This window comes from Lissotriton vulgaris, chromosome 1_2 (genome assembly GCF_964263255.1).
Source record: "Lissotriton vulgaris chromosome 1_2, aLisVul1.2, whole genome shotgun sequence".
NCBI lineage: Eukaryota > Metazoa > Chordata > Amphibia > Caudata > Salamandridae > Lissotriton > Lissotriton vulgaris.
The window spans coordinates 187997634-188009968 of NC_141686.1; the positions used below are offsets into that span (position 1 = coordinate 187997634).

General features: G+C 40.3%; 1 protein-coding gene across 1 annotated transcript in view; it reads right to left on the reverse strand.

Annotated features, from left to right (window-relative positions):
• The window catches only part of LOC147734873 (lectin-like), an 86609-nt gene that overhangs the window by 24799 nt on the left and 49475 nt on the right, over positions 1-12335 (reverse strand). Inside the window, exons 2-3 of the mRNA XM_086953658.1 lie at positions 7477-7617; positions 5401-5515 (exon numbers count right to left, since the gene is read on the reverse strand). Of these exons, the coding sequence (XP_086809784.1) occupies positions 5401-5515; positions 7477-7617 (256 nt within the window). The remainder of the gene's footprint in view (positions 1-5400; positions 5516-7476; positions 7618-12335) is intronic.

The window sequence follows — 12335 nt, forward strand, 5'->3', positions numbered from 1 at the left end:
ATACATTTATGACTGCCGGGTGCTTGGTATGTGCTGGGAGGGCGTAGGCCCAACAATAAATCCGGTTTGTCCTCGGTACTTGGGGGTACGATGTTGTCAAAGAAATGACAAAGTCGTAACTTTCTGATGAATTTGAAGGTGCTCACTTCCAATTCCAACTGATTGGTTTTAGCGGTGGGGATGAATGAGGTTCCTTTTTGCAATAGTTTCATTTCATAAGTTGTTAAGGTGGTGTCAGAAATGTTGATCACTAAGTGTTCTTCATTTTGCTGTCCTTTTTCATGATCGTGCTTCTGGTATTGGGATGGCTCTTTTCTTTTTCTTTTGCTCCTCTGGGTTCTCCTCTGTCGTTTTGGCCTTCCTCTAAAAAAAGGCTCCGAGGTGGTTGGACTGCTGTCTCTATGTGTGGCTCTTTCAGTAGCGTCTTTAGCTGGTTGCTGCCCTGCGTTGGGTGGAATGGTTCTCTTGATGATTGGTCTTTGTGATGTGTCACTTCCGGAAGATGAGGTATTGTTGATGAGGTGTTGATTGTATGGTTTGTTCCTTTGTCTTTGGGCGTACACTTCGGCCCACGTGTAAACCGCTCCCATTTTGTAGTCCAGGATGTCCCTCCTGAACTTTCTTATTTTCCTTTCAATTATTTCTCTGGTGTGCTTATCTAATTATACCTGAATGTCTTCTAGGATTTTCGACCAATCCTCAGGTGTGACGGAATCCTCTAGTTCTTTTTCAATTTGATTTGTTTGATCTCATTGTTTAGATCTACCAAGATGTTAGAGAGTTCTTCTACTACGAGTAGGATGAGGTCCAGACTGCATTTATTTAAGAGAGCATTCAATTTTTCTTGAAAAGTCTTAGAATTTTTGCACAGGGAGGGCTTTAGCGCTATTCGTAGTCCCCGGGGAATTCTTAGCGCCCTATGGTATTTATAAGGGTGTTGGCTTGGAGTTTTTGGTTGATTTGACTCTTAGACAAATATAAAAGTTGCCTGATGCACTGTTCTTTTGTAAAGCCATTTTTTTCTTATGTATGATATGTCACTTTTGCATGTCAATATATATCACACTGCGCACCCTGTTTACTTCACTATGTGCAATATGGCCGCCACAATCACTCGCACACTTTCGCGTCCGTTTTTTAGGTTTCCTAAAGCTCGGTTGATCACATGACCCGACACGGGACCAATCATCTTTATTTTAGATAGTTTGTTTAAACTTCACTTGCAATCCTCGCGACTACACGCAATACCACAACCGCACGAAGGAACCACCTTTTTATCAAGTAAGTCGGTCTGGTCACCGCCATGTGAACACCCACAATCTTCAGCCAGAATCTCGTATGTTTTAGGAATGCCATACTTACGTATATTGCACTTTTTTTGTTTCAGCCACATCGTGGATGAAAGTTCAAAACATCCCTTGTAAGTGTACGATACCGCATGACTTTGATTCTCCCACACGAGCACCTCGGCGTTTCTCACTTCGTTTGCATGAATACACGCGGAAATGTGCGCTTTAATGTGTTTATATTATACATATATTAGTGATTGGTTATATCTGTCTTTGATTTTGTAGAGCACCCGGATAAAGGGCTGGGTAGCCCGAAATGCATTTGAGCATGAATAACATTATGATGAACTGTGATGTTTGAACAGCATGTATTATGAACTTTGAAATTTGAATTTTGTTGATACGACTTGAAACATTCATGAACATCATTTGAAAATAAAATGATATACTAAGCAAGAACAGGCATTGGAGTCTGATATACAGAACCAAAGGAGTGCCCAATCAGCAGGGATGCATACATAATCGATGTATGCACACACTTAGCAACATTCACAGATAAAGGCTTGATAGATCTAGGGTGGACCTCAAACTGAAAAGAGAAATGTGTTACCAAGCAGCATGGTGTTGGATTCTGGAGCTTAAGAAACATGCTTAAAAATTCCTATTGAAATAGGCATGATACAGACCATTTTTCAATAGTTGGTATTCATTTGTTTTGAAGAATTGTTTAATTGGTCTTCTTTCTTTAGAATTGCACACATTCTTTTTAGTTACACGGTAGACACAGATAAATATAATTTGTAGGAAATTGGGTTTTGATTGAAGGGGGTGGAAGATGCACTGAGGCAACCGCCACAATCCTTGTCGAGGCAAACCACAAAAGTCACTAAATTGACCTGTATTTAACCCTCTGATAGCTTGGCACAAATGCATTTAGGGTAAATGAGTGAAGTATTTATGCAGCACACAAACACATAAAGTGAAAAAACACAATAAAAATCCTCAAACCGGTTCAGAAATTAGAGTAAATGTCAATAAATAAAATGATACCAAAGCACCAAATATCCCAACAGTAGAACGGAAGATATTGACTTTTAACATTTGAAGTAAAAATAGCACAAAGAAGCTAGAAGCACAAACTATGGGTAAATGGTAGCGCTGAACTGGGACAATGTCATACGTTCAGGCTGACAACAATAGAGGGAAGGCCAGGAACAGGACCAAGTTTGGCCCACTGTGAGTTGCACATCATGTCATAGGTTTGAGGTCTGCATGGTGGGCCTTTTTTGAGGCTTCGCATTTCTCTGAGTCAGATCCGATGAAGCTCACAGCCTGGTGGTGAGGCTTTGCAAAGCTTCATATTACTCTTTATTACTTTAGAGAAAGCTCCCAACTCTGTGAAGAGGCTTTGCAGAGCTTTGTGTCACTTTGTATGAGGTCAAATGAAGCTCTCAGCTGTATGGCAAGGTATTGGGTTCATATTACTCTGTGCTGGTTCCTTTGAAACACTTAACTGTGTAGTGAGGCTTTGCGGGCTTCGCTTTGCTCTACATCAGATCCAATGAAGCTCTTAGCTGTCTGACAAGGCTTTGTGTGGCTTCGTGTCCCTCTGCTTTGCTTTTGATGAGGCTCTCAGCTGTGCTGCGAGGTGCGGCGAGATACGGCGGCAGTCAACATCAGTTCTATGTAGCTTGCAGCTGGAACCTTCAGCTAGTTAAGGAGGAGTTCTCTTTCATGCCAGCCAAGGTTACCTGAGGGACACCTATTGGGGATCAGAAACTCACTCCGGCAGAGGTTAGCAATAGGGTTCAGGCATGTCCATTTGCAGGTCCAGGCAGGCCCGTTGCAGCAGGTCATCTGGGCAGTTGCATGGAGGCCTTTGAAGTTTGCTGTGACCATTTAGCTCTTAGAAGAGTTAAACCAACATGACCCTTGGAGTCACTATGGGTAGCCTGGGGTTAAGGCAGGCAGGTTCAATCTTCCTTCTACAGCAGAAAGGCAGTCCTTCAAGCACCAGGGCTATCTTCTGCCAACATGGTAGGCATTCTTCTGTAACATTCACAAGTCCAGGAGCCTTCAAGGAGGTACAATATTTATACCTAGGGACAGAATTTGTATAGGTGACTCCATGCCCTTCCCCAATATCTGGCGTTGGAAAGTTCTCACTCCTCTGTAAGGCTTCAAACTATCTGGGGTGACAACATGCAGGTGTCAGATTCTTTTTTGTGTGCCGTAGGAAATGCCCTTTGAAAGCTTTTCTGTCTGGAAGAAATACACAAAGCCCAAAGGTAGGGCTATTCAGAGCTAAATGACCCAGGACAGAGGAAGAATTCAAGCACAAATGGGACAAGAAAAAGCCAACTTTATTCATTTTAGAGTGACTTTTTCAAAATTGTAACCTAAAATCCGGCTTCATCATTAGGACGTGTTTTAAATTGTAATCCATTTGAAATTACTTTCATACACACAATTGCTGGGCTTGGAATTACATTATAACAAAACAAGGGTAATCAGTTTTTCAGCAAATACCAGCCTTCTCCCATTAAATTCAAGTGCAAAGCAGCAGGGAACAAACTAGATATGGTCAGATCTTTTAAATACCTAGGAATAGTAATTCAATTCCAGATTACCATACAAGGAATACTTAGTTTAATGACGGGCTTTGGCAAAGAAAATGCTTTTTGCGTTCAATATACTTCATAAAAAGATTGGTTGTTTGTCTCACTCCTACCTGCTAAAAGTTATAGTAGCTAAGTTTCTCCCTTCATTTACATATGTCTCGGGACACCTAAAGTGGAGGGATGCAACCATCCTAAACCAACTGCAGTTCATCCTGTTTAAATGCATCTTTTGACTTCTGCAATATACTTCCTAAGCACAAGTCCGATTGGAATCCCGGTTATTCAATCTAGCCCAGGTAACGATGGACGCACTTATTAAACTGTGTTGGAAAATGAGATCTGCATCACCTGACTCACTAGCATCCTTGTGCTGGTTAGAAACGAAGACCCAGCACACATATAAAATGACTAGGCTACAGTGCTTCAGCAAACGTTTAAAAAATTGTTAACAGAGCAGCCAAACTACATGCCTGGAAAAACGAGAAATCCATTTGAGAGTTTACAATATATCTATATCTGCCACAAGTCTAAAGTTAGCACTTAATTGAGAGATAGGGCTTACAGAAGTGGTACAAAAACGTTAGAAGTGTTTCAATGCCAGGAAATGTTAAACATAAGTGTACAAGCCCCACTTTATAAACGCAATGACGCTTGTCGTAAGACCCTTTGGGACCTACCTTAGGGGTTATATAAAAATATAAGAAAGGGAAAGTTTAAGCCTGGTAAAAGTTTGTATTGCTAGGTCGAAATAGCAGTTTCCAAACTTTACTATAGGCTGCAGTGAGAGTTCTGAGACATCTTTTAAAGTGCTACTGTATTGGCACAATATGTATGGCACAACCACAAGTAGCATTTAATTTATAAGCCTCGGGTGCATATAGCACAATATACAAAAACTTTAAAGCAAATTAAATGTTTCAATTATATATCTTCTACTTGTACCCCATTTTATGTAGTGACTACAAGCACTTTCACACTGGTTAGCAGTGTTAAAGTGCACAGAGTGCTAAATGTCAACAGAAAATGGGTTCAGCAAAGGAAGGGAGTGAAGGGATACAGTTTGGGGTGACCCTGCAGAAAGGCCCTGGTCCAAAATAGCTATATAAATAGAATAACGCAATTGTCTGTCGGTTTAAACTTTCTGGTTTTGAGGTTGAACATTACACTAGGTGAATTGATATCATGCAAACAATATTGCAAATAAAATCAGATCAGCATTTTCTCATGAATAATTTGTTGATCCTATTAACATTCCACTTTAAAAAAAATCTGAGATTTTTGAGGAGGTTTAGGCAACAGGTGAACACAATGAACTGCTCTACATGTCTTTAGCAAAATCAGTCTTATGTCCCCAAATCAAAACCATATTTTTTTTGAACTTTTAACACTATATAACTAGAGAGTTTATTGAATTATCTTGTGGCATTCACATGTTAAGCCTTGTCCATGTCTATCTATGAACTAAAAAAAGATAATAAGAACCTGCTTACCATTATCCACAAACCAGGAACCAATGTAATCTTCATTGCCAAGATTGTCAGGTTGGCCTTTACCAAATCGCTGAATTGTCATTTTAGATCCATCTGAATTCATGTACTCTCCCTCCTTCATGTAACAAAAAACTCAGAGTGATCAATCAAAAACTTTGTAGCTAAAGACGTATAATACTGACCCAACTTCCCAAGTTATAACAAGCTTGGTGCTATTAAATTCCAGTAAATCCAGAGAGATTAATAATTATATCAGACAGGGAAGTTTTAATCTAACCTTATAGCCCGATGCGGAGGGCTACACCGGTTGTTATAGGCCCTGAACCAGAGTTATAGCCCAAATCACAGGCAATAGCCTATAATAAGGGTGAGGGCCTTTAACAACAGGTATAGCCAAAGGCAGATGTGCTATAAGGTTGTTAGAACATTCCACCCACAAGGGGTGGAATATTCTAAATTATAATGGGAGAACTAGAAAGAAAACCATTTGAATGTTGGAGCTCCAGGCTTACAGCAGCCATTATATGCTCACAACCACTCCATTGTTTAATTATACATACAAGTTTATTCATGACATACATATTTTAATATCTTTAGTTGCATTACATTTTATGTTAGGCTTATTTCTTAAATTAACTAACCATATTGATAGAAATGGTGGTTAAGGTTGCAAGAGGTATGCACTCTGTCCAACCACAATCCTAGTCAGAGTAGGTCAGATACACACCATATATTAACCTGTACTCACCCTCAGTAGCTTGGCACATAGCAGGCAGGCTTAACTTAAAAGGCAATGTGAAATATGTGTGGCACACTTCAAACAATAACACAGTGAAAACTAACACAAAACAACTCCATACCAGTTTAGAAAAATAGATGATGATTATATAATAAAACAAGACAAACATCCAATAAGTAGAGGTCAAAATAGGAATTTTTATAGATTAAATGCAAAAACAGGGCTTAGAAGCAGTACTCGCCTAAAGATTTAATTGGTTGTACCGGAACTGGACAAAGTCAAGAGTTCAAGCTGACAGCGATAGAGCGCGGGCCAGATACAGACCCCCTGATGCTGGCCCTCCCTTTGTGAGAAAGCATGCAAGTGTTATTCTTCGCAGAAAGGCTGTCTCCTGCGTCTACACCACTGATATACCAGTGGGTAGTTTCAGAAATGAGAGAAAGGAAAAGGAGTACCATCCTTGTATTTGGATGCTAAGAGGTCATAGAGAGGTTCACTCTCCTCTTCCTCACCTCCATCCGTTACCAGAAGCATGGTGACCTCAGACTTTCACTGTAAGACTGGGCACCTCTTTCCGCTTGAGAACACTGATCAAAGATGCCCTTAGACAATGCTGCTGTATTTACAATCTAAGAGATGGACACAGTACACGCTGTCTAAAGAGAGAGTGAACTTGTAGACCAAGAGACTAAATTAGCTAAAGGGATGAAGTATCAAGTATACAATAGAAAACAACATATGCATTACATGTGACATGGGCAGCAACAAGGGCACACACCTGACCAGGGGTCTCCCACGATTGAATTACCAAGAGCTACTTATGTTCAATAAAATCATCCTGCTCTACTAATAATTTTAGTTTTATAGACATCAGACAAAGTTACATAAGTGTTTACTGTATGAATGGTTACTAGCTGTAATCACTTAAGTGCAGCATTGCCAAAAGTAATGTAAAAAAGGCTTTGTTAATTTGGAATGCCTCTACAAGGGTAGTACATAACACCCACAGCTCCAATGCCCCCAGTACCAGCATAATAACATTAGTAATAAGTGTTCAGTGCTGCATGATTTAGAATTCAAATATCAGCTTTCAATATATTTTGACTACTACCAGTTCTGAAAATGCACATATTCTCATCTTGAACACATACTTTTCAATTTTGGTATACATAATATACTGATTCAACAAAGCAGAAGCTTCTATTTTAGTAGGCTGGACTGCACACAAAAGAGCTACTTACAGGTGGCTGGAGAGCTACCAGTAGCTCACAGGCCACTCGTTGGAGAATCCTGCACCAGACTAATATATATGTTAGGTAAGAATGAAAGTCACTCACCTTGAAGGTGTCATGTCCTCCTATCCAGTAGGCGCCTCTATGAAAAGGATCCACCGGTTTTCCCATGAGAACATATACAAAATCATTCTCTTCTTCACTGTGAATTGAGGCCAAGTGAGAATTTTGGGAGACACAGATGGACTTGAAAAGACAAACGAAATGTATATCAGATTAGACACTAGGAATAGCACCTGATTCTATGACATGGTCTTTTATTATATAATAATAATAATTTTAGTCCATGGCTTCAATAGTAAGACTGAAAGACGTGACCTATGCTGAGTGGGAGAGCAAGAGAAGAGGCAGCATCATATAGATGAAGATATAGTGCTCTCTTCCAAAGCTCTGATGAACTTTTAGGCAGTCAAGCACCACATATACACCTTTGCATCATAGTGCAAAGTTGTGTGTTAGATGTCTAGCATAGATTTTGTACTGGAAGGGTAACCTTCCAACACAAAAACCGTGCTTAGACATATGTTATATGTGTGCTATACAGTACAGAATACACAGAAAATGTGAAAAGTTTAGGGTAAAAATCAATTCTACTACTTTGTATCAAGAACCATGAGCGGTTGTGTGGGAACGCTGATATGGAAGCCATAGGATGACTCCTTTATGTGAAGTAATGCAAAGTAGTGAAAAGCGCTGTTTGATGTTACTTTAAGGCACATTTCCAGCACAAAATAAGTTTTGCACTGAAAAGTAAATTCCACATCAATACTTTGCCCCGGTTTGCTTCACGTTTGGTTACTTTGCACGAATACAATGTATTAATATTAATAGCCTACACAAAAACACCTATCAGGACAAAGTCAATACAATAAAGAATATGAAAGCATATAACCACACACAGACATAACACAACTATACAAGAGGCCTGGAGGTCCTTCTTTAACATAGGGTTGGTATGTGAATTAGTAGACAGTCAGGTAGGATACATATAGTGAATAACACTGATTTTATTTGTCTCCTGTGGTTTTCAATATATTTATGAATGACACACAGCGGCGCGCGCACAGTACAACATACTCTACCATTGTGTATCATCAATACATATAGCTGCTGGACTTTGTTGATAAGCATCTCGTCAATGGATTTCGTTGCAAGCCCATGCATGGCATGGAAAGGGCATATTCATGCTAGAGGTTATCTCACACACTTTTTTTTCCCCTAGTTTCCCCGTGAAACTCCCTCCCCTCAACATCTGGCCCCCAACCCTTCTAACAAACACCCCTCCCCTGAACGCTAAAGATTGACCCCTGCATGATTCCTATACCCCCAAAACCTTCATACAAACACCCCTCCCCTGAACCCTGGAAACAGCCCCCTGTGCGACCCAAACACCCCTAGCCCTTTGTTTTGTCAGGTATATTTTTATGTATACAGTAAAGTACCCCTTCCTCTCCACGATGTCTCCTCTCCAAGTTCTTCTGAGGCACAGTGCACGCCATAAAGAGGAAGCAGAATGGCCTCTCCGTTTCCTCTAACGACGCCAATAGCCTCCACCACCCTTACCGCACACACACCTTTATCACACATGCCTTTCCTATGTTTCTCGTTGTAATGGGATGCGTGATAAAGGCTGTGCATGGTAATGGTCTTTACCCGTCACACACATACCTATACCATTGATACCTGTACCACTTAATTTGTTGTAAAGGTATGTGTGGTAAAGGCTATGCGTGGTAACCACGCATGCATTGTAGCGCATGCATGGTTAAGGATATTCGTGGAGACAGATACCTTTTTTGTAGGGGCTGTTTTCCGAATAAAACAAGCAAACACAAACTAGCATGGCATGGTACTGGTACTGTGTGGTGGAAAATAATTATTACATCCATCGAGATAGAGATAATCTGAGAGAGCCATCTTATTCTGTAGAAAAACAGCACATCAACTCAGGGTTGGAAAATCAAATTTACCAGCATGATGGAAGCAGGTAATAATCCGGGATATATAGAGAGGGTCAGAGCTTATTGCATCCACCACAGAAGGTCATATGCAATGCTGGAGAATACCAGGAGATAAACGGGATACTTGAAGGGAGAGGAGAGCCGTAAGTAAAATGAGGAGAGGGAGGTAAAAAAAAAATAGATGCAAAGGAGAGAGCAATTACGAAAAAAGGTGAAAATGAAAGCAAGCCATGCTAAATCAAGGGGGACCTGCTATAAAGCTTACTACCTAGTGCGTATAAAGGAGGCTGTTTCCCATACACACTGTGATTAATGGGGTTGTAGAGTATTTTGATTGGGCTGAGTGCAAACCTCTTAGGTAGGTTACCCATGCCCACCATGTATTCACAGAATGCACTTACTACTTTTGGCATTCACAGAATGAATTTTCTACTTTTGGTGTTCACAGAAGTTAGGATTTTGTCTTAAGTTAGATTTAAGACAAAATTCCAACTTCTGTGAATGCCAAAAGTAATAAGTGCATTCTGTGAATACCAAAATAGTAGTAAGGAGTTATGGATTTTAGAAGAAAACATTAATCACAGCAATTTATTTGTATTGCGGTCAATGTGAAAAAGTGGCAGTGGCAATCACTCACTTGCAGGTTGTGTTGCGGGAACCCACGGAGGGTAAAGGTGATGTGGGTCCCAGGACTAAGCCACAATGGTCCATTCAATTTTACCTGACCCACAGAACCGGGTGCAGAGGTGTCCTGGCTGTCTCTGGTGCTAAACGGGAGCCGCGGGAGAGCTGCTTTCACCGCTCACACAGTGCTGTGGGGGAACTGGGGGGCAAAATATAAACAACAGAGCTAGGCGTCAGACGAACGTTGTTTGGAGTTCCCTGTAGATGCAACGTTGAGTTAAGGGGTCAGTTGCCGGACTGGTGACGCATGGTCCATGATCCCAGCACTGAAAGACTAAAAGCCCATTATGTCAGGCTTTCCTATAGTTCTAAAAGTGCTTCCTAGCGAGAAAGAGAATTTCTCTCTACTGAATGATACAGATTCACTACATGTGCGTTTCATGTACCTGCATCTTCCATTTCCCTGACTGCCTTATGTTCTCTCCTGCATATCCCTGAGTCTTTGTCACACCTTAGCCTGTGACTTATTATGAGGGCCAGACCAGTCTCTCTCATGGACTGTTGCATTTCTTCCTTTTTTACTATACTGACCCTGTTTTGGCCTCTATTGACTACATCCTTGGGGCATATAAAATACAACTGCATGTGCCTGTCTGATACCATCACACAATATTTCTCATGCTGAGCGCTGAGTCAGAATGAACACTGAATATGGGATCATATTAGGATGGCCAGCCTGGGCTGACTGGTCGCAGGGATTTGGACTAGTAGACCTAAGCTTGATGACTGTTCTTACCCAGCAGACCTTGTGGAACTCAACCAGAGTGACTAGGACCTGCAGGTCTGTCTTTTGGTAATTCACCATGGACTTCTAACTTTGGGGTTTATACTGGGAAACTCTCTTTAATGAAATGAAATTGGGCTGTTTGCTATGGACAACTGGTGTTGAAAGATTAATCTTGAGTAAGTGGTAATAATTCCTGATGGACTGGCAATGGAATATAAGGTACTTTGAGGACACATCTTGGATGCTCCTTCGCCCATGAGTACCATATTTGTGTAATTGCTCATGAAAAGTTGCTCATTGGGTTTGCCTTCAACATATTGATCCTTTGACACTACATTATATATAGTCTTTGAGCACTGCAACAGATTTTTTCCCGATGTTAAGCTATCAGGGGACCTGTGTTGTATGATTTTTCGTTTTATACATTTTAAGTCGTATGTATGTTTGCCAAGAATTTTGTTTAGGATTTTTTTTTATTCTGGATCCCACATTTGTTCTGTACTGGTACACTGATGAGTAGCTGTTGGATCACTGGCATTGAAAAATGCACTTAGGAGGCCATCATTGCTGACATCCCTGGAAGACAAACCTAAGACTAGTTGACTTTTTTGAATTCCCTTGGCCGCCTAGCAGTCCCTTGTGAAGACTGACCTTGATCAGACTCCAATCTGAAGTAGTTGTCCTTGTGTCACCAGGTGAGTGTCACTGATGTTGAGTGACCTTAACTGGGCCCTAGGGAAAACCATCTTGCATGACAACCATTGTTCGGACAGGCCTTGGGTGACGTACGCCGATGGACTGCACTTTAGGTAATAAATGTGGTTCACTAGCGTTGAATCACAAGACTAGATTTGGAATATTACATTGTTTGGGCAAGTGACCCTTGTGGATTGGCCATGTGACTCGACCTTTTTCTAATTATGCTTAGGAGAGATGAGTCTTAGATTGCTTAGATTTTGGGAAAGAACCTTCTTGTCCCATCTGTGGAAATCAAACTTGCTCTCTACAAAGACCAGTAGCTCAAAAGACAATGCAGCAAAACAAGTATAAGCCAATGGTCCTATATTCACCAAAAGTCAAACAAAATACCAAAAACAAAATAAAAAACAAACTTTTGTATATCACAATATCTAGCAGCTAAAGAAAAAAATACAAATAAATACAAGATAAACAAAATGTCAACTAAATAGCCAAGAGTACTGATTAGGCAAAATGTTAGTAGGCTACTGTGCTACATTCTTTTGTATTGAATTAGTTCATTTACATTCCCAAGCAAACAAATGTTGGTCAAGGATGGGACAAATAACAAATTTGACCACAATATTAAAAAACTTTGCAGTTTGCGAAGGTTGCAAAGTTTTGTAAACTTCACAAACCTTTTTCTGTAGGTTATTGCAATAAAAATGTTTTGGATGAAGGTTTTTATGACAGCATTCTCGCAAAATGTTTTTGAGAGATGTTTGATACCTTTGTTTGCATGATTTTTCCTTCAGATATACATTTTGCAATCCTTGTAAACACAACACAAAGTT